The sequence below is a fragment of the Pholcus phalangioides genome, unplaced genomic scaffold, assembly GCF_987345545.1.
Source record: "Pholcus phalangioides strain wild (caught in Gottingen) unplaced genomic scaffold, Ppha-v1.0 ptg000017l_1, whole genome shotgun sequence".
Classification (NCBI taxonomy): Eukaryota; Metazoa; Arthropoda; class Arachnida; order Araneae; family Pholcidae; genus Pholcus; species Pholcus phalangioides.
The window spans coordinates 8,824,906-8,847,668 of NW_028301610.1; the positions used below are offsets into that span (position 1 = coordinate 8,824,906).

At 33.1% G+C, this 22,763-nt stretch overlaps 1 protein-coding gene across 2 annotated transcripts in view; it reads left to right on the top strand.

Annotated features, from left to right (window-relative positions):
• The window catches only part of LOC149072215 (eukaryotic translation initiation factor 4H-like), a 71,915-nt gene that overhangs the window by 39,724 nt on the left and 9,428 nt on the right, over nt 1-22,763 (top strand). For both annotated transcript variants that reach the window (XM_089247379.1, XM_089247380.1), the window contains exons 2-6: nt 15,903-16,023; nt 17,699-17,747; nt 17,887-17,951; nt 19,295-19,394; nt 21,459-21,677. In XM_089247379.1, the coding sequence (XP_089103505.1) occupies nt 15,903-16,023; nt 17,699-17,747; nt 17,887-17,951; nt 19,295-19,394; nt 21,459-21,677 (554 nt within the window). The remainder of the gene's footprint in view (nt 1-15,902; nt 16,024-17,698; nt 17,748-17,886; nt 17,952-19,294; nt 19,395-21,458; nt 21,678-22,763) is intronic.

The following is a 22,763-nucleotide window of genomic DNA, read 5'->3' on the forward strand; positions in this document are numbered from 1 at the left end:
ACAAGCTTCACGCAGAGGCCTTCTGTTATAGAAGGTGTTGACTCTACTCGAAGCCCAAGCGTGCAAAAACCTGTTTTCCCATCAGAACTGCCCCACAATGTAGGCTAAAAACAGAATGGTCCAGACACGGCTTCATTTGCATAGTGCATGGGTCGAGCCCTGGGGCGCAGGACGATTCTTATGATTTTTCTTTTTTCATGCTATAAATTAACTATAAAGGAGCTTGTGAAAAGTCTGGTCTAGGGGCCCCAGTCTAGAATGTGGGGGCCATGGTCAGGGCTTTGGATAAATTTTTTTCTACAAAAATATTCAAGAATCGTCTCTATTAAACTAGGTTTCTGGTGTCTGAGTTAGCTCAGAATTCATTTGTTGATTGACCGAGATCCTTATTTTATTTTTATTATTTTACCTAATTGTTATCAAAACGTCACAAAGAGAAACATTTACTACTTTCACAATGATCAAAAATTAAATTTATGCGGAAAGTATCTATCTACTTTGACTTGAAAAGCTGAAAAAAAACATTTATTGAATACATACGGATGAATTTTTATTTGTGCACATTTTGTTTTGTCTGGTTAAACTGAGCTTTAATTTTTATCCAGCAAAGGAGAAAGACATAGCAAGTAGCATTCTAGGAACATTTTCAAATAATTCTTTATATGCTTTTGATATTCTGCTCCCTTTTCATCTGCAAAGTTTTTATTTATTTGTACAATTGCACTTGATACTGTGTTAATATAATTTTTTTTGTCTGGTAATGTGCATCAGAATTCCTTACAATGTTTATATAAATGCAACAGTTATTCAGTCCACCCTCAAACTTTTTTTGCTTATGGTATTTTTTAGGGCGTGTAAGCCCAGGTCAGTAAGATGCTCGCCTAAAGTACCAAACAATGTTTAGAGGTGTCGCGAGTTCCATACCCGGTTCGTCCTTGTCAGAAAACTTTCCTGACACAGGGGTACAACGAAAACGGCGACATGACCGCAGAAAAAATTGCTACCACAAGGGAGTCCCCCATCGAAGGGTTAGATTTTTTTACGAGGGTAGCGGGCACATATGTTCAAATTTATTGTCAAAAACAGCTAATTCATAAGTTGTTCAAAGAAATTTTTTAAATAAGTGTTCTTATTGAAAAAATATTATTTTTATAAATATAAATTTTAATTTTTAATTAATTTTAATTTCAAATCGCATAATTATATCTAAATATAATATTTATTGCACATAATTTTATTTTATTATTTAGTTTAAATGTACAGTGAAACCTCAATGTAACAATATTCCATGGACCAAGAAAAAATATTATGGTAGAGGGATTATAGTTCTATCAAGAGGCAACATTATCCTTATGTCCAATGAAATTTATGCTGTTGTCATCTTTTCTACATTGGTATTGTAAATACCATCAGAAAATATGCTTTTATGTATTTATTCTCTGCAAAAAATGTAATTGATTATTTTATTTATAAAACTCACTTAAATGTGCATTGTCCCTTTAGAGAAGTTTACTGCATTGTACTTTTGTGTCTTATAGAGAAAGTACCAATACCAATAACTTCCTTTAGCTTTCGATGGTCATTTAGTGCAAAATATTGATGTTATTAGACATCTTCAGAAGAACAAAAACATGTGACAGAGTTAAAATTTAATTCAAAACAATTTTGAGCAAAATATAAAAAAATATCATTTCATAGCAATTTCAAAAATCTAAAAATATTGTTATAGAGGGGGTTTATTGTAGTAGTGGATATCATTGTATCGAGAGTTTAACATTAAATAATGCAATTCCAAACAAGATTTGAAAAAAAATATCATTGTAGAGGTATTTATTATATTGATCATCTTTGTAGTGAGGTTTTACTGTATGTACAAACTCTGTAGCGTATGCAGGATTTTCTCAAGGGAGGGGGGGGGGGGCATTCAACATTTTTTCTTCCCGAAAGGGTTTGTTTTTTAACTGTAAAAATGCACACTTCAATATCTTTTCTCAAGGGGGTGCACAAAATTTTTTCCAGGGGGAGGGCATTAGCATGTGGGGGCCATGCTGTGGGGGTGAGGTATGAAATATTATGCTTTTTTTTGCTCTCCCCTTCTGTCTCTTCTAATCCGCCAGTGATTGAAAGATAGGGGCAGTAATGCATGCAGGATTTTCTTGGGATGGGGGTTCACCTTTTTCCTCTCTTCCCAAGGGATTTTTTGTTTTTTACTGAAAAGAAAATCACTGCAATCTCGGCCTACTTCTTTTCTCCCAGGTACACCAGTGATAGGGTCATGAGATACGTTTAAAATTAAATTATATTGAAGATGATGGCAGGGTTTTGATTCCTAAACTGTGTGCTTTGGCACCTTGGGGTGTTGCCTATCTGTGCTGCAAGTATTCTGCGAATAATTTTATTAAACAATGTAGTGTATTATGTAGTATGATTACGAAACAATGTAGTAAACTAAGTAACAATGTAGTATGATTACGAAACTAGTTTTATCATACTTTTTTACTAAATCTTGTCAACAAAATTTGAGTAACCTTTTTTTAAATGAAAAGGGAATCATCTCTCTCGAAATACTGCAAAATAATACAAATGTAGTAGATTGCAATTAATGATTCTGCCAAACAAAATTTGTATTGTTTCTCAGGTTATTTGGGGGTGTATGTGGGGCCATGTGGTTTATTAATTTTTCTTTTGTTTAGTTTGATGGTTCAAAAACTCATTTTATGTCAATGTTTTGAGTAATTAAAAACTTCTATCTGGATAGAAAAAATAATTTTGTATTTAACCCATTTACACCTATCGTCCTAAATGTAGAACGGTTCGTTATATATATACTATTATAAAGTTCTGAATTTAAGGCAATAACAGAAGATGGTGCCACTAGGGCTTCCTTGAACAAATGTTCTTGGCCATGGACAGACCAATTTGTGCTTTGTTTGTGCAGCACATGCCGTTTGGACCATCATATCTTAGGGTTGCTGGAAAAATATTGAAACTTACGATGGCGTCTACTTCCAGGTAAGATATTTTCTTTATAATAATAGTTGATATGAATGTTTTTGGTAATAAATGTTCTAAATATATATATATGTAGAGAGAGAGAGAAGTAATGTGCAAATGTCAAATAGTGTGCATGTGCGTCGTAGCATTCATAATATTGTATACAAATATGGTGACCTAGATGTAGGACTCTAGGCATATAAGGTAGCTTTTGCTTATCTTTTTATCATGACGCAATTCAAATCTTAGCAGGTGTATGCATAGATTATAAGTACCCTAAACAACTTATACATGTATTTATTTTTATATATATACTTGTATATTTGTTTATTTTATTTAGTTTTTTTTATTTATTTATTTTTCCAAAGGAGTACCTCCAAGATAATTTTATGGGTCAAGTAAGATGCCGAAACGCCTATGTGATTTACTAACTGGTATTGAAGAACAGGGGTATGAGGATGGAGCTGGCCTAAGTCATGCTGATATATACATTGAACCACCTGACACTGCAGCTGTACATATTACAGACAAGGATTTTGGTGATGAAGATGGCAGTGGCACCCTGAGTAATCTGCCAGGAAGCTTGCTTCGTTTGCAAGTTGTACCAGATTTAGATTCCAGTGATTAGGAGATACCTGCTGTGGCAGTAAAGAAGGCTTGATCTAACAAAATTAACAGAAAATGGCGTGATCGTGACTTTGTCACTATGTTTGGTGAATGGAACAGAGATGAATCTCCTGGTTTAGATGAACTTAGTCAAAAAATTTGACTCCTGCTCAACTTTTCAAACTATTTTTTGATAACGGTGTGTTCGAGTTGGCTGTTACTGAATCAAAGAGATACATTATGCAACATAATACTGATTTAGGAGTCAGTTGAAGAAAAATACACTATTGGGATATTGCTTGTTAGCGGATACATTCAAGTTCCACGTAGAAGGATATACTGGGAAAACAGTTCACAGATTCACACTGTGAGCTCATTGAAGGTGCTATGCGAAGGGACCAGTTTAATCGCATTTGTTCTAACATGCACTTTGCTGATAATAAAAACTTAGATGTGGAAGACAAATATGCAAAACCGTGTCCTTTAATTGAAAAACTGAGTGAAAACTATTTACGGCATGCTTCTACAGAGGAATTTTACAGCATAGATGTGCGAATATTTTGGACACCATATGGGTGCAAGCAATGTCTCAGAGACAAACCAATAAGATTTGGTTTTAAAATATGGTCTGGATGTACAACTTTCGGATGTCTTATGGTTTGATCCATATCAAGGGAAAAATAGCAAGAGAAATGATGCTGTTTTAGGAATGGGTGGAAATCTGGTGTTGAAATTTGCCAACATCATACATCAGTGACACCCCTTAAATTATCACATTTGTTTTGACAACCTTTCCACGAGTCTCAAAGTGATGGAGAAATTAAAAGCTATGGGTATAAGAGGTACCATTAGAGAAAATTGAATAGAGAAGTGTTCTCTGGTGAGACAAAATGATTTGAAAAAAAAGCCAGAGAGAGGAGCATGTGAGTACAAAATGGGTGAAACAGTTGAAATCATCTTTTGCTGATGGAATGACAATAATGTTGTGACAATGTGCTCTAATGCTGTGGATGTGGTCCCAATGGTCACTACTTGTAGATTTTCATCAGCAAAGAAAAGCCGTATCTCTGTGCAACAGCCAAGAATGGTGAAAGTTTATAATGAACATATAAGTGGAGTTGATCGACTTGATCAGAATGTGAACAAATACAGGGTGTCTATTCGAGGAAAGAAATTATACTTTTGTTTGGTAACATACTTTTTGGATCAGGCCATAAACAACTACACAGAATTTGTGCAGGAGATAATCAGCTGGATTTTCTCAATTTTAGAAGAAGGGTTGCGCGATTCTATCTAAAATCCTTTGGAAAACATTGAGAACCAGGTGAACGCGGGAGGCAACCACATGGAATACCTTAAGCAAGATTTGATGGAATGAACCATTGGGGGGTTCCTCAAGAGAAACAAACAAGATACACAAGATTGCTCAGAGCCATTCGAAAACAACAACTCGTGAAAAATGTGATGTTGGATTGCATATAAATGCTTCAAGGTTTTTCATAGAACATAGACAGGCACAAAATGATAATTTTAAACAATATATACACACTAATGACAAATCTATCTTTTTGATGCCTACCGATCAGTATGAAATATCAAAAATAATTAAATCGCTTCCAAATTTTGCTTCTTGTTTTGATGGTATAACTACAAATATTCTCAAAAGTTTTCCTATCAATATTCTTCAAATTTTGGCAACTCTAATTAATAATTTTATTGAAAAGGGGGAATTTCCTGAATCTCTAAAACCAGCAATAGTTATTCCTATTTACAAAAATGGAAATTCTAATGATTTGAACAACTATATTCCTATTTCCATTTTACCCTCCACCTCTAAAGCTTTTGAGATGATTCTAAAAACTGGGATTTACGCTTTCTTAAACCACAGTGAATTCTTTCCCTCCAATCAGAATGGATTTCTACCAAATAGAAACACTGTATCTGTACTTTTAAACTTCGCTGAATACGTGTACAAAAATATTAATTTATCTTGAAAAATTATAGGCATTTTCTTAGATATTAGGAAAGCATTTGATAGTGTTGATCACAGAGTTTTGCTCACTAAATTGTATTCTTGTCATATCAGAGACAACGGTTTTAATATTCTCCACTCACATCTTACTAACAGAACTCAAAGAGTAAAATATAATGCTCAGTTCAGTAACTTTATAAATATTATCAGCGGAGTCTCACAAGGATCTGTATCAGGCCCCTTTATTATTCATTATCTTTATTAATGACCTACGTAATCTTAAAATAAGTGGTAAAATCATTACGTTTGCTAACAATACTGTCATTCTCCACTCTGGAACAGATTATCAACCACCTTATCACAGCAATTAATAGTGATCTAATTACAATTCAAAATGGGTTTATTAATAATAATCTCAAATTAAACATTTCTGAAAGTAAATTTATTAATTTCTCTTTACTTAATGTTCCACCTCTTGAACATAACATAATACTCCACGAATCAAATTGTTTTAATTGTAATTCGTGTAACTGTCAATGTCTTGAACAAACAACTACGATAAAATACCATGGTATTCTTGTTGACCAGAACTTAAAATGGCTTTCTCATATTAACCATTTACAAGCTAAATTGCATTTCATGTTATACCAGTTTTATCATCTCAAACCTATCGTGAGTAAAACCTTTCTACTAACCTACTACTACTCAATGTTTCATTCTCATTTACTGTATGGTCTATCAGTCTGGGGAAGCGATTATGTATCTAATTTTAATCCTATTTTGTCTCTACAAAAAAAATTATTAGGCTATTGATACTGATTATAACCTTCCATCAAACGAACTCTTCCATCAACTCCAGATCCTACATCTCTACGTTATTTATATTTTTATAGATCAGTAATGATAATCAATAAGAATTAATTCACTTTACCCTCAAACTCATCCTGCACATCTGCTCACCTTAATTCCACTTATTCACTACCTTTAGTTCACAAAACTATACCCAAAAAACATTTGTTTTCTCATTCTGGAATTTTATAATACCCTTCCCTTTGAGATTAAAGAGACAACTACATTCTCCAGTTTGGAAAAGATGGAACTTGAGATTTTTTTTTAAATTCCAGACACATTGAGATCCACTTTCAATTTCATCCTCAGACTTTCTCTTAAACATAACTTTCATTTTTTCCCCCTTAGCTTTATCAACTCAATGTATGAATTAAATAAAAAAAAGGAAAAAAATGCTGTCAAATAACATCTAACTTTTTGTTCAGAAAAATTTAGACAATTGCAAATGCATTGCATTGGCATGGATGCACATTATTTTATTCTGCATATGTTGATTCATATTCTCATATCGCATAAGCATTACAGCACCCATTACATGTTTATTATTTACACCAATTGTATATATCTTGCCACCACCTATTGTTATACTAAATTCAATTACATTTTTCTTTCCTTTTTCTTTTCTTTTGCTTTCTGTTGTTTATTTTTCACTTATCTTCATAATACATATTTTTACTTTTGTTTCATTAATTATCATTTTTCAATCTGTCTCAAATTCTAACTTATTGTAGTAATCGTAACATACACAAACATTTTGGTTGTAACAGCCAGTATGGGACTAATGTCTCCTTGGTTGTTTTGTACTTGTATAGGAATGATGTTTTATTATTTGTTTTGTAATTATTTGAAATAAATTTGAAATTTGAAAAAAAATTTACAGATTTTTTTTTGTATTACTTTAGGTCAATAAAACACAAAATATTCACTTTTTGTTCAAAATTTTTAATTTTTAGTACCTTCGTCATAAATGGGTTGATATTTCATGGTCTTGGACCATGTTTATTCATTGTACAGTAACTAACATTCATCATTCAAAATTATGGTGCCCAGTTTGCAGAGTCAGAACTAGAAGGCGGGGAGAACTGCTCCAGGCGGCGAAATTTAGGGTGGGGCGGCAGTTTTAGGTGGGAACAAAGAACCACACCATTATAAAATTATCACATTTTAAAGCAGTGGGGGTGGTAAAATCATCTTTGCCCTCTGCTGCAAAAATCCTAGTTATGGCCCTGCATTTTGCTTATAGGTGAAACAACAGTTTTCGTAGCAAAGCAGTTGGATACATAGGCCTATTCTAGGTTTTGTGACTGATGCTACCCGATAGCATTCAATTGTCTTCTGTATTTTTAGGATATGCAGAGGCATAAACAATGTTTACAAAGCTCTGCAAAGAGCTAGAAATGAAAATGCTACATTTTTTCAAAAATGATTACACTGGCATTGAACAGTTAAATGTAAACAAATCCCTTTAAAAAAGGATGGACAGCACAGTGAAATTACCTGGTTCACCTTGACTTATTTACATTGGACCTTGTGGTTTACAAATTTTTCACTGTGCTTTTGGAAGTGGTCCTGAAGGAGCATCATTCAGAGACAGGGCCGGATTAAGACGCTTGAAGGTGCTAAGCACTTGAATAATTTTGGTGCCCCCCATTTTCATGACGTTGGATACACTTCAGTGACTTTTTATGTTGAAAGGCTAATGATTTTTACTTTCAGGCTTTCTTCATGCATTATGTTTTTTTTTTGTTTTTTTTTGGTGAGATTTGACAACTTTTATTGCCAACTCTCCTTAGGCTGGCCATACGCACTGTATTCCCCATCTATCTATTTATTGAATCTATAAATTCAAAAGGAAAAAACAAGATTAGGTTGTTTTTTTTTTGTTTTTGTTTTGTTACAATCACTATTTTTAAATTTTCCAAAATGTACATTTTGGAATTTTCCTTTCATATTTTCCAAAAAGACTGACTTTTGATTTTTACCTTTTGTTTAGTCTTTTAAAAACATTCGAAGATATTTTCTCCCATTAACCGCTTTTTAGAATTTCCCGAACCTGCTTCCGGATTATCCACCGAATCATAGCATTGCCACAATATTATCCACAAGTATACAGTAGGCTAGTGTCTAAATACACTGCTCAAAACAATTAGGGGAGCACATGGTTTTAACAAAATTACGCAAAGATGTATACCGATAAGTAACATAAAATGAATCATCCATAATTTAAAGCCTAGCAGGAAACTGAAGAAAACTTCATATGCAAATCAAAGTTCATGACGTCAAAAACCGGAAAAAGGAGATAAGGGCAGAAATCGGGATGTTGCAGAAACGTCTGTTTTACTGCCGTAACTGTGAAATTCGATTGCGCAATATTGTTTTTTGAGACAAGGTGACTTGAGGATGTCTCAACAATGTGATTTACCGGAATCCATGGCATGGCGTGTTATAGGCAGACTGGAATCCGGGCAAACACAACGTAGTGTCGCGGACGCTGTTGGAGTTGCCAGAAGTGTTGTTGCAAGGCTGTGGAATCGATTCCAAGAAACAGGAAATGTTAGACGTCGACCAGGGCAAGGTCGGCCACGCGCCACTACAGTAACTGATGACCGGTATGTACGCCCGTCGAAACAGAACATAGAATGCTACGCAGCTGCAAAGACGGTTGCTCTTGGCAACAGGACGAAGGGTGTCCAGCCAAACAGTACGCAATCGGTAACATATAAAAGCATTGTCTTCGATATATTTTAATTCTTTTTACAAAAATATATTACATTTTTAATCATCATTTAGAGAGTACAGGGCCCTACCCATGGCTCCCACAACCTAGAGCAGGGCACCTAGGCTGGGATCTGTTGCGGGCCCTATGGTCACACTTTTAACTGACCCTTTTATTGTTAATCTTTGGTGAAAAAGTAAAAAATGATGAGAATTGCACCAGGCCCCAGGGCTAGCCCGGTTAGCCCTTCCCTTCTGGGGGGCCATTCCTCTACCTGCATAAGTCTCTATAGCCTATGATACCATTAAGAATGCCCTGGCCTAACTTCATGGAAATTTTGTGATTGAATTTTCTGATATCTGATACTGAAAACTCAGCATTAACGTGAACTCTAATTTGAAATACTATTAGTTTCTTTAGAGTTGAAATTTCAATATTTTTGCTGTGGAAATAGCATATGTGTCTCATCTTGTGTCAGAGGAATTTCAAGATACCTTCATTTCCAGTATGATCTTTAAGGATTTTCTGCAGAATGGTTCAATTCTGAGAAAAAAATTGTACATTAATAAAAAATATATAATTTGTTAAGTTTTTGTGGTGCCCCCTTTCTCCTGATGCCCTAAGCACATGCTTATTTTACTTAATGGTTAATCCGGTCTTGTTCAGAGATGCCGCTGATGCGCTATAGCAAAGTATGTGTATAGTAGGTATGCAATAGGTGTCAAATACCCAGAATTTCAGAAAAGGGCACAAAAAATTTTTTGCTCCCTATGGGACACATACTTTCCGAATTTTGAGAAAAAAAATTACTTATGGAAAAACTGCTGTAATAACCAAGGCCTGGATATTGTTGACCTAAAAAGTAAAAAATGACCATAAAAATGCCCTGAAAATTCAAAAAAATGGCCTAAAAATTCAAAGAATTTCCTAAAAATGACAAAAAGTTTATCAGAATAACAATACAAAGTTCTTGAAAACACCAGTTATGTTCAAAAGTCTAAGGAAAATGTTTCAAGAAAAAAAAATTGTTTTTTTTCTTTCATTTTTTCCCCAATCTGTCAACATTACATTTCATCAATTTCATGGAATTTTCCTTATAAAAAATTTGTAATTTTTGAAGTGGTTGTGTAATTTGAGAATGAAAATATAAAAATATGTACAACAAAAAGTATTTATCCACTCACACAATGAATAAAAAATATGTATATTCAAACTTCTCACCTTCAAGAATTAATTCAAAATGCATCTGCATTACATTGCAATATCAGATGTTTTTTCATGTTTTATTGAAAGATCTTCTGTTTTCTTATACCGAGAGAAACTTCTCTCAATGTAAAAAGAAAATTTTAGATAAAGAAATTTTGCATAAAGAAAATTTTAGATGCTAATGCAGATTTTCTTGTCACCATGGCGATCTGGTGCCTAGGATTTGTCAAGCCCTGCTTTATGGCAAGAAAATTTATAACAATAAGATCAAATGTGCATATTATACTTTTATAAGGGTTGGCAAGGTTTTGGATAGTATTGTAAAACCCTTCTATCCAAAACCTCTTTATAACTCAAAGTGAAAACTTTATAATTTGATGAAGTAACTTCTATAATCAAATAATAAACTTTATATTATATAAATTATATTATAATATTAATTACAGAAATGAAATCAGTTTTATAATAAATAAATAAATAACTGTTTAATAAACCATTTTACCTGCGTATTTAATGCTGTTTTTTCCCAATTTTTCTCAGTTTTTCGAATTTCAATGTCTCAGTGAATATTGCACTTATACAAAGTGGAATGTTTTTGTTGACATCAGGAAAGACAGGGCAACAACTTAGTAATCAGGTGTTCATATAAAAATTTAACATTTCTATTCTAATAACTGCACAACCCCTTGCAACATAAATGCCATATCTGGGTACTACACATTATTTGGATACTTTTTTAATCGGAAGTATGTTTCTCTAGAATCAACAATTCATCAGTAAAATGCCACACCCCCTATTTGCTATGCACCCTGTATAGATCCACCCTGGACTGTTACGAATAAATGCTGACAAAATATCAAGTTGTCCCCTGAATGAGCAGCTATTATATTAAATTTTCAAATCTCTGAAGGTTTTTCTCCTGTTGGTGATATATCAGAAATTACTGTACTTTTGCAGCCACCCGCCCTCATTCAGAGACATAGAACTCGCTTCATTCCCACAAGATTGCGCATGTGCATTTTCGAAGAATCGTATGGGATTGGATTGCCCGTGTTTGAATAAAAAAAAATTCCAAGAGCATTAGAGGAAAAAAAACAATCTTTAAAACTCAATTATATGAATATCCACAGCTTTGTTATCTAGCCACTATGTGGTCGTGAGTTTTACGTTGCGAAAATCTGGGTTTGAAACTTGCTAGGTCACTAATGTGCAGTGGTGGTCGGCTAACTACAATTTTCTAAGGTTTTCCAACTTTGAGTTGGCTATCCCTTTGAATAAAGCTCTGTTGCCATGACGCAGAGGTGGCACTTTGGGAATGCAGCAGCACAGGGTGCCGCTCTAGGAAGTTTGCAAATCCAAGATGAAAGGTCTATTTTTTTTATTTTTTTTTTATTTTTAGGAATTGTTAGGATAAGGAAAAGTTGTAATGGAGGTGGGAAGGGAGAGATCACCAAAAACAGGTCCCGCACGGGTAGAGATTCTGTCTCGAGCCTACCCTGCAATGATGATCAGCAGACCTACAACACAAATATACATTAAACTGCAAATTCACTCATTAGTGATTTAGAGGATGGATAACACCACTTACTGAACACAAGACACTCACAATGCCTGATGTACAAGCATGCTAATAGGTTTCACCAATACAAATCTGACATAGCTCCCATATCTTGGTGTGAAATATGTGACAATTAAATGGAGGTAGATCACAGTTGTGGACCATCAGGGAGGGAAAAGAAAATAATTTCGGCTGGAAATTGCTCAAAAAAGATTTATGTAAATCAGAATCATTTGTTTCAAATTTATTCAGAAGATATTATTGAAAGAGCTAAGGTTTTTAAAAATGGAAAATCAATCAGAAGAGAATCTATGGCTGCCTGGCAGTACAGTGTGTTAGGAAACTAGCCTCTGACTGCACAGGTCTGGGTTCGAATCCCGGTTCGGGCATTGAATGTCTACTAACACCAACTTATTTCCTGGACAGATCTTATGGTTATCTTGGGAAAACGTGAGGACCAGGTTATTTATTTATATTTTATTGTGTAGTGTCCCTTTCTCTGAAAGAGGTTATGTTAGGGTGAATATCTAGAATAAAGAAAACATGAAACTAGAAACAGAATCCTACTGCAAGAAGGTGGAATTGAGCATAAATGTACAGGGTGCATAGGTAACAGGATGTATGGCATTTTACTGGCAAACTGTTGATCTTAGAGGCATACTTTGAATTAGTAAAAGTCCCCAAATAATGTTTAGTACTCAGATATGTTATTCATGTTTCAAGGATGTTGTATATAGTTAGTAGATTTAAAAAAAAAACCTTTTTGATACTGTCCCTGTGTGCCAAAAAACCAGTGAGAAAAGTTTTTTTCCTGACTCTCCTGTTGCTAATAAAAAATTTCACGTTTTTAAGTGCATTATTTGTTAAGATATTCAAATTCAAGAAATGCGGGAAAGTTGGGAAAAAACAGCGTTAAAAATGGGTAAAATGATTTACCCACATTTATATAACACTGTTTTTTCCCAACTTTTCTCCTTTTTTGAATTCGAATATCTCGGTTAATGTTTCACTTAAGAACATGGAATTTTTTTGTTATCATTAGGTGAGACAGGTTAACAATTTTCTAATTGGGTTTTAAGGCACATAGGGACTGTATAGAAAAGTTTATTTTTTTATTTTAATAACTATACAACCCCTTGAAATATATGAACAACATATCTGAGTACTACATATTATTTGGATACTTTCTCTAATTGGAAGTATGCCTCTAGGATCAATGGTTTGCCAGTAAAATGCCATACGTCTGTTACCTATGCACCGTGTATATATTACACCAGTTCACCCCTATAGCAGAATGTTTTGGATTGTTATGCAATGAGCTCTTGGCTGACAGGAAATGTTCTGCAGTAAAAATTCCCATAATAGTGTTTCCTACATTTTTTTAAAATTCTTCCAGATTGTTCTGCGACATATGTCACAGATTTCTGCATATTCTACCTTGGGGAAGTTCATTAACTGAAGGAATGCACTGAGGGGTGGAATGCATAGACAAGAAACATATTAAGCTACTGAGAGAGGCAAAAGGGGCAAAGAACATCCAAAGAAGAAGAAAATAAGTCTTCAATTTTATGATACATTACTAGTTGAGAATAAATAATGATTGTCATTTTCTTAATTAGGTGTAAAATTGATAACAAGTGTTGAAAAAAAATGATTCTGTAAGTGGTATTAAAATACAACATATCGTTAAATTCGATTGTCAGTATCATGGTAATAAAAATCTTTCAGTTACCAGTTTTTTAACATTAATTAAAATAATAAATTGCTAATCAAAATTCAATATCAATCATTTGAAATTACTAATAATTTTATTTATAATTATGATATAAGATAGCTGGTATTCGCCCACCGAATATTTAGTATTTGGCCAAAACATTAGTCGAATATTCGGTATTCGGTTAAATCACTATTCGTCCCATCCCTTGCTATAAACATTTAACAATAACATAATCATCCCTATCTGTTGGGAAAACTTATTTTAAGCAGTTTCACAGAGTTAAACATAAGCATAAAAAATTTAAAATTCAAAATAACTGAAGACACAGGAGTTTAAGACATGCTAGCAACGAAACGCCCAGATGTTTTGTTAAGCTTATTTCTTAAAGAGGAACACATTTTCCTTTCCCCCTTACTTTATACCTGTCTAAATTCAGAAGAAAGGTGGCACATATGTTGTGATCAACTGAAGCTAGTTTTGCATAGTTTTCCAACTTCAAGGTGCAAATACAAGCCAGCTTCCCCTTTAAAAATGCCTTTCTGTAGCACGAGTGCACAAACTTTTTCAGTCTGCAGGTCAAATATGTGAGATAGTTACCACTCATGAGCCAAAAACTGGCATACTTATGTTGCGTGGATCAATGCTTTTGTTAGAAATGCCTTTCCAGACTGAATGCAACTTCTTGGTTGGCCACATTTTCCCGCTGATCAAAATATTCTGGCTCTATAGAGAGCAGACAGACATATATGTCACAAAACTTATTATAATCACAAAATTTCATACACTTGCTCACCTTCAATTTAATAAATTTGTGTACTTAGAACACACATAGCACAGATATCAGGTTTTCATGTTTCGAGGCATATAACTATATAACAGGGCTTGCGACAAATAACCCAGGCGGTCATGCAGAGTAGAAATTCTGTATTGATGCTTAAATTTTTTTTTTTAAATATTGCTGAATTAGAGTCTAAGGATGACCCAAAATTTTCTGATTTCATTATAGTACATCTTTTAACATGGGAAGGGGTTGTATAAAGTCCCAGAAAAGTATGAAAAAGCATTGTCTGGGACTGTTTTTTTTTCCTGAGCAAAAACCATGCTTGGCTCTTAAGAAATTTGGCTGGTGTTTAAGTATTTTTTAGGTTTGTCAAGCCCTGCTATATAATACTTCCTATCGTGTACCATTTTGTTAGGAATTCCTTAGAGCAGCGGTTCTCGACCTTTTTTGACCCACTGAGCCCTTTCCGGTATATAATGTCTATGGCGGAGCCCCGTAGACCTATTTTTTATTTATTCATCAAAGTTACTGACTTATTTTTATTCGAAAATATTAATTATTATTTTCACATTTACTGGGTTTTTTTTCCTCGAGCAGCCGCGGAGCCCTTAGGGCTCTGCAGAGCACCGGTTGAGAACCGCTGCCTTAGAGGAATGTTCACAACGTGCTTGCACAGTTTTGTAGTATTAGTTATTACTCATGTATCTATCCCATGTGAATCTTAATTATGTAATTATGATTTTTGGCCAGTATTCTTATAAAGCCTGTATCGATGAATTGGACAAAATAGTTTTTGTAGACCTTTTAAATATCAAATTAATTAAGTTTTACTGTATAGCAGAACTTGGCAAAATTCCAGACCCCAGATTGCTATAGCCACTAAAAAATTGGTATTGGCACCCGAAGTTTTCTATGTATGGTTATTAAATTTGAGTCTGAGGAGAAGAATTTATCAGTATGTGCACCAAGATTAAAAAAAAAAAAAAGAGGGTGGGGGTCAATAAGTCTCGAAAAAATAGAATTTCCAACAAAAATGGTATTTTTGTTGAAAAAAATAGTTGGCTCCTAAAAAATTTGACTGCCACCTAAATTTATTATTTATATTAATTTATTATTTGTATTTATTTATTATTAAATTTATTATTTTACAAGCCGTGCTGTAAAGTGTTCAAAAATATCTGTAAATTACTTTTCTTAAGCTTAATCTATGGACTATACAATTAGATATGTCTCTACATATGTTAAAGAAAAAGTTTTTTTTCCATGAATTGCAAGTAATCAATAAGCAATTCACTAAGCTCATCATCTATAAGCAACGGGAGTAATTTGATGATAAAATGTGATGAAAATAAAGAATATTCTATTGGAAATAGAATATTCCAATTAGGAATATTCTAATTGGAACTTAGATAGCCAGTAATCAAAATAATCTTAAATTCTAATATCCAGAAAACTTGCAAAAGGCAAAAACATTGTACTTAATTTACCACTGTTTCTCTATAGGCATCCTGGCACTGGTTCGACTCGTCCTCTTCCCACCGAGAAGCCATATACTCTCTTTGTAGGGAATCTACCAAATGGAGTGGTGCAAGGCGATATTGAAGAAATTTTTAAAGATTTGAATGTATGAAATCAACTTTTTTATTTTATTTTACGCAATCGAAATACCTGAATATTTGTCTTTCTTAGAGAATGTTTGGAATCTGAAAAACTGAGTGTCCCTTATCACTGAGAGATGAATAATCAACCTACACAGGATGCAAAAACATGTTTTCTTATTAATATGTGATAGACCCCAAAGCAGAATGTTTAGCACTGTTTTGCGACGAGCCCTCAGCTGACTGGGAATGTTCTGCGGTAAAAATCCCCATACGTGTAATAATGTTTTTTTGCACTTTTTCTTAAAATTCTTCCCAATTGTTCTGCAGTAGCGCTAATTGTTCTGTGACGTACGTCGCAGATTTTGGCACATTCTGCTTTGGGGGTGATAGGTTTCATAGAAATTTATTCATAGGAAGGATATGAATTGATTAAAACCTAGATTACTCACAATTTTAACTTTTTTATGTACAGGCTTTTAATAAATTCAGACAATGTATAATTGAAGTTTAAGTGATATATCTCAGAAACTGGTATCTTTGTTGACATTTTGTAAAAAAGAGTGGAGCAGGTTTTACCTTTTCCCAGTCACCTTCCCCCTATATTTCTTTTTATTCATCAAACCAATGGGAAGGAAAGGAGAAAAAATAATGCTGAGGTAAAGGAAAATAAAAGTTGAATCCTGTTAATAGGATAACCAACAAAATGCCACATTGGTGAGAGAGAGCGCTCTAAAATATTTCTTACAGCAGCTCCAGTACCTGGAGAGATATCTCGTTCCTGTATGGAAAAGAACTAACAATCATAGCTCAAGGTATAACTGTAGAATGAGACCCAAAATTTCAATCATTATGACTAGGGCAAGATTTCTATTCCCTTGCATATTTTGCTATTTTTATGCTGTAGAGCATTTTTTTACAATTTTAGGCATATTTTAATATTTTGGAGCATATTCATATTTTGCATATTTCAGCATAACAATGAAGAGGGATTTTTTTCCTCAAGCTCTCTTCCCTAGATTCATTTCCTACAATGACTGTTGCTGATTTTCACAATAATGGGCAATTTTACTTACCTTTGACATAGTTTTTAGCAATGATTAGCAATTTTTTGGCGATATTAGCAACTATTGGCAATTTTTTGGCGATATTAGCAACTATTGGCAATTTTATTTACCTTTATAGTACCTTTGGCATCATTTTTGACAATGATTGATGGTTTCCTGTAATTTCCCACATTTTTCGCAGAGAAATATGGTGAGCTTATTTTAGAAAGAATCAAGGAAACCGTTATTTTCCGGATATTATGCTGAGGTGAACTCGGAAAGAAAGGTCATTACATCTCCGCCGGGACTCGAACCTACTGCAAGAGAGCCTGGGTTCGAGTCCCAGCAGAGATGTGATGACTTTTCTTTCCGAGTTCACCTCACCATAATATCCAGAAAATAACCGTTTCCTTGATATCTCTAGCTGAAAAAAGCCATCTATCTCTCTTTATGAAATAATATTTTTAGGTTTTTATGGCATAGTTTTTTTTAAGGGCATAAATGCTTTTTTATGGAGCATATTCTGTCAGTTTTTAGGTCATTAGAAACCCTAGCCCTTGCTATGATCTTGATTTGCAGCGGAATTCAACTGTGTTTGATAACTGTTATGTTTAATAGTATTGTGTATAATTATGTGCATATATATTTTAATTAGGTTTCTGGAGTCCGTTTAGTCAGAGACAGAGAAACTGACAGATTTAAAGGTATTACATAAATTTTTTTTCTTGTAAATTTTAACAAAAAAATTACTGTACTTACAAAATACTACTGTTTAAAAATTAATGGATTACTGTAGGCCTACTATTGTTTAAAAATAAATGTACAATATTTTTAAAACTTCAGGATATTGTTACGTTGAATTTGATGACATTGACTCATTGAAACGAGGGTTAGAATATGATGGAGCTGTAAGTATGATGGCTTTATTTATTTTTTTTTTTTTGTAATTCAAAGTTATTCAAAAAAGTTTGGTGTATGATTCTTTGTTTGAAAGAAATCGTTTTGATTTATTCATGATCAATTTTAATAGCTTATAATTTATTATACTTACCATGAAAAGATAGGTAAATATATACTTGTTTTCTCTAGTGCAAGTTATTGATGTTAAAAAGCAATCACACAAATGTTTTCTAGATAATTTTTGCACATCTCTCTGCAAGTTTTCTCAAGTCAAAGATGAATTAATAGTTTTGCACTGTTATTGTATATATTTTGATCCCACTGTATTTGTGTTTTAATTTTTTAACTTTTTAAACAGAATTGATGGGATATCTTGCCTCATTAAAGGCATTTTATCATTGACAAGCCTAGATATTTTGTAAAGTTAATTTCTCTATAGAACACTTTTTCCTATAACCCTTAGTTTGCACCTGCCAAAAATCAGAAAGCTTATTTAATTAAAAAAGATATGACTTTTTTTTTTTGAAGAGTTTAGTGATTTCTGCTGTGCCGGTTGAAGGAAAAAAGTTCCATTAAAGGATATGTTTTCCTTCTAAAGCTATTGAAAATCAGAATTATGTCGCATAATTTTCTAAGTTCTAGAATGTCAAATACCAATTTTAATGCTTTTTATAGAATTTTTTCAATAAAAAGTAAATTGTTAAAACAAAATTAAGTTGCTAGCTGGTATAAAAAAATAGTAATATATTTTTTTATGCATTTGTCTTGTAAAATCTAATTTTTATTATGAGCTCTAAAATTTAGCTTATTTGTTTTATCAAATGCTATTTTTGCTTTGCCAGAGAAAAATCAAGTTCAAAGAATATTGTTCCAGATAATGTGTCTCTCACAAGCACTCGAGATGGCAAAGCACTAAGCAATTCAAAGGACAACACAGATTTATTGTGCAGAACAGCTATGCACATGTATTCACAAGCAGCGATTTGACAATACATGCTAAACAGAGAGCCTTGTGAAAGTGGCTTCTCTAACAGACAAGAGATCTCGTATTCGTAAAAACTTAACAGAACTGCCTATAATTCTCCTCAGGTGGTGCTTTTGTGTAGGCAAAAGAAACCTTCTAGAACAATCTCCATGGTTCTTGCGAGATCTTTACACTTCTCTTGGCGCTATGACATCACCAAATCATCAGAGCTTTTGCCAGACTTGCCAAGTTTGTCATCAATTTGGCAAGATTTACAGAGAAATGCTTTAATGGCTATTTACATGCAAAAAAGTCATAATTTATAAATAAGGACTATTTACATAATTTTCGTAACAATGTTAAAATAGAAATATAATATTTTTATAGAATGTGGAAGGTCGATCTCTTAGAGTTGACATAGCAGAGGGTAGGCGCTTTGACAAAGGAGGTGGCTTCAGGGGTGGTAGAGGTGGAACCAGTCCTGGAGGTATGTGATGAGATTTCATGATTTTGTGCTTTAGTATTTATATTTGACATAGATTTTGGTAATGGTAGAAAGTTGCAAAATCTTTTTGGAATTGTAAATGAAGTTTTTACTCAAAATGTGCAGGTTTTCTGAAAAACTCTAGTATGTAATTTTAACCAATTTATGATATTATGAGGTCAATTTATTAGCCCAAAAAAATTTCATAGTGATAAGTTCTAAATTAAAAATGGATGAATTTTTCTAAACAAATGTTACTTTTAAATAAAAGCCAAATTTTCTGAAGGACAGTCGGACACTTCTGTAAAGAGACACGTAGGAAAGGATAGGCTTTCTTTATACTGTGCATCAAGTCTGGTCCTATTTGCTACAGAAAAATTCACTACTGATTGGTTTGAGTTGAAATTCTCTGGAGAAAGTACTTCTAGAGTATACAATTCTAGTATTAGAATATGTTTACCCCCTTTCAATTCAAAGGGGACAGATGTCATATTGTACTTCCGTTCTTTTGTTTTTTATAGATGGAGGGGAAGATAAACTGGTTTGATGGATAATTTTTTTTTTTTTCGTGTCCCTCCTGTTACCATACATTAATATAAGTAAAATCGGATAAGTTGATAAAACCACAAAACTAAATACACGTCCTCAGTTTTTTATCTTCAAACACAATATAAATAACACATTCTAAGTACAGTAAAAGTCTGTTTTGATGAGTATGGTTTATAACGAGAATCTCACTTTTACAAGTAATTTGCAAGTGGTTGTCAACAGTTGATGTTAAAGATGGAAAAAATATCCGCTTATATGGAGGGAGTTATGAATAAAAAACACGACATATTTGTTATAACGACAACAGAAATTCTCAAAAATCTCTCATGTTTCCTATTCTGCTTTCTTTAAGTAGAATAAAAAATTATACATAAAATGAACCAGAAAGTGTGGCATTTTTTAAAAAATCTCTTCACCCTATTTTTATGAATGGGCCATATCAGTGCCTCCTATAATCAGTCAGAAGATAAGATGACCATGTGCTGTATCTTATTTTCTTGTTATCTATATAGGAGGTGGAAAAGCACAATTTTTCTGTAGGTGTTTTGGTTGAGTTGGTGGGGTACGAACTCTGGCTTTGACATCATTGTTATTTCCCTGGAAAAAATCCTTTCCCCCTCTCATTTCTTGGAATCTTCCAAATAAAACCGGACACAATACTGGTCTTAATCATTTTCTCTATTGTAAGATGTTTTCCGCTGCCAGATCTTGGAGTTTTTTTTATGCCAAAATAACATTCAATTAAATTTATAAAATTGCATATTTATTAAAGTGAGTGAGATCGTCTTTTTTGTAACCTTTTTTTCCCATGAAACGAGAAAGAAAAGTTTAGCAATCAAAACAAAACTTCAGATTTTATTCAAATGTGAAAAAAAATGAAACAAGTGAAATCGCGAAAAAATTTGGACTTCCATCGTAAACTTTTTCTTTCTTTTATGCAATCAACATTATGTGTGCATCAGCAATTGGCTGTAGATGCATATTTCAGCAAAAGTAGTTCAAAATAAAAGAATAAAGAAAGGTAGATTTATCTAGTTTGTTTTTTCCCTATTTATATGTTCTACAATCCAAAAAAAACTAAAATTCGTTTGTAACAAGAAGTTCATTATAATGGCAATCTTCTCTCTGATTGTAAACTGTCATCATAACTGACTTTTACTGTATATACTGAATTTTTCTGTTCATACTGAAATTTTCTGTTCATTTTCTTGTTCATGTGTTTGTATATCATACATAGAAAATGTGTTTGTAATTGTAAGTAAATGTAATTGCATGTAAAAAGTATATTTACAGAATTTTGTAATAAAGTACAGCATAAAAAATTAATGAAGCAATTTCATTGTATTTTGCATGAATGAACTGCATCAGTGTATATTGTTTTCAGTCTCAATGGCACTTAGAGGGTTGACTTTTTAAAAACAACAGTTATTAAAATTCTATTTTCACTAATTTTTTTCACTCGGAATCAGTTGTATAGATGTACAATGTACTCATACTTTTATGATAACTTTTTTTTAGGTGTTTTAGATAGAGGCAATGCGCAAAGAGGAGATAGGTCTAGATTTTATGATGGTGGACGAGGAGGACATTCTAGTCCAGGGGCTGGTTTTCGAGGAGGAATATCTGATAGGCCCAGCTATCAAATAAGAGAGGTTGGAGTTCAGAGGGGTGGATATGGTGGTGGTAGGCAGAATTACAGGGATAATAGGCCTCAAGAATTTCGGGAACCCACATCAGGTATATCAGTTATTCTTGTGATATACATTTCAAATGATATATTAATATTTTCTGTGTATATTTTCAATATACAGTAAACCTCTCCTTTTACAAACACGGGCAGGCCAAAAATTTAAAAAATTGTCCATGAAAGAGGGTTGACCCTAGAAAAAGGGGATAAAACTTTATTATTGTTTAAACATAAAAGAGGGATGACTGCATTCACAGGGTTACTGTTAAGAGGAGGTTTAACTGTATTATAAAAGTTATAAAATAGCAAAAACTTTAAAAAATTTATGTTTATTTTCATGTTTGAAATCAGTTTCTGATGATGGAAAAAAAAATTCCAAGTTCAAATGTTAACATAAAAAAGAAGAAAAAGCAATTTAGGTCAAGTAATAATGATACACATTAGGATACTATTCCATGTTAAAAATCAACAAATCAGAGCAAAAAGTTTTAAGTCACAAATATCTGCAAAAAAAATATTTTTCTAATCACTTGTCCTTATTTTTTGTCAAGGTTTGATAACAGTTGTTTTCACAGTACAAAGCATAATCATAAGGCTACCCCCAGTACTCATCACATTTATACAAATACACAAATTGCAACAAAATTATGATTAAAAATAATGATAAATGGTGTCCAACAAAATAATTAAGCCACTATTGGTGCTATTTTTTTTTTAACTGGGTTGTGCAGAATCACTTTCCTTCTTAGAGGGATGTCATTAGCAAGTATGGACATCTTTTTTTCCTACTTTGTTTTAATTTTGTAGCACAGTGACTGAGCTTGTAAAAGCTCATTGAATTTGAAGGACTGCACATTGGGCTAGTAAATTGTCATGGTTTATCTTTGATAAAAATATCTCTCCCCCAAAGCAAAATATACCAAAAATTGTGACACATCACAGTTTGGGGAACATTTTTTAAAGAAAAGAATGCTAAAAACTCTTCTATGTACAAATCTACTGCGGTAATTTTTAGTGCCGAACATTTTCAGGCATCAGAGGGCTCATTGCAGAACAGTGCAAAACATTCTGCATTTGGATAGCTCACTATGTACCATTTTGAATATTTTAAATTGTGAAATAGGTGATTGTGTTAA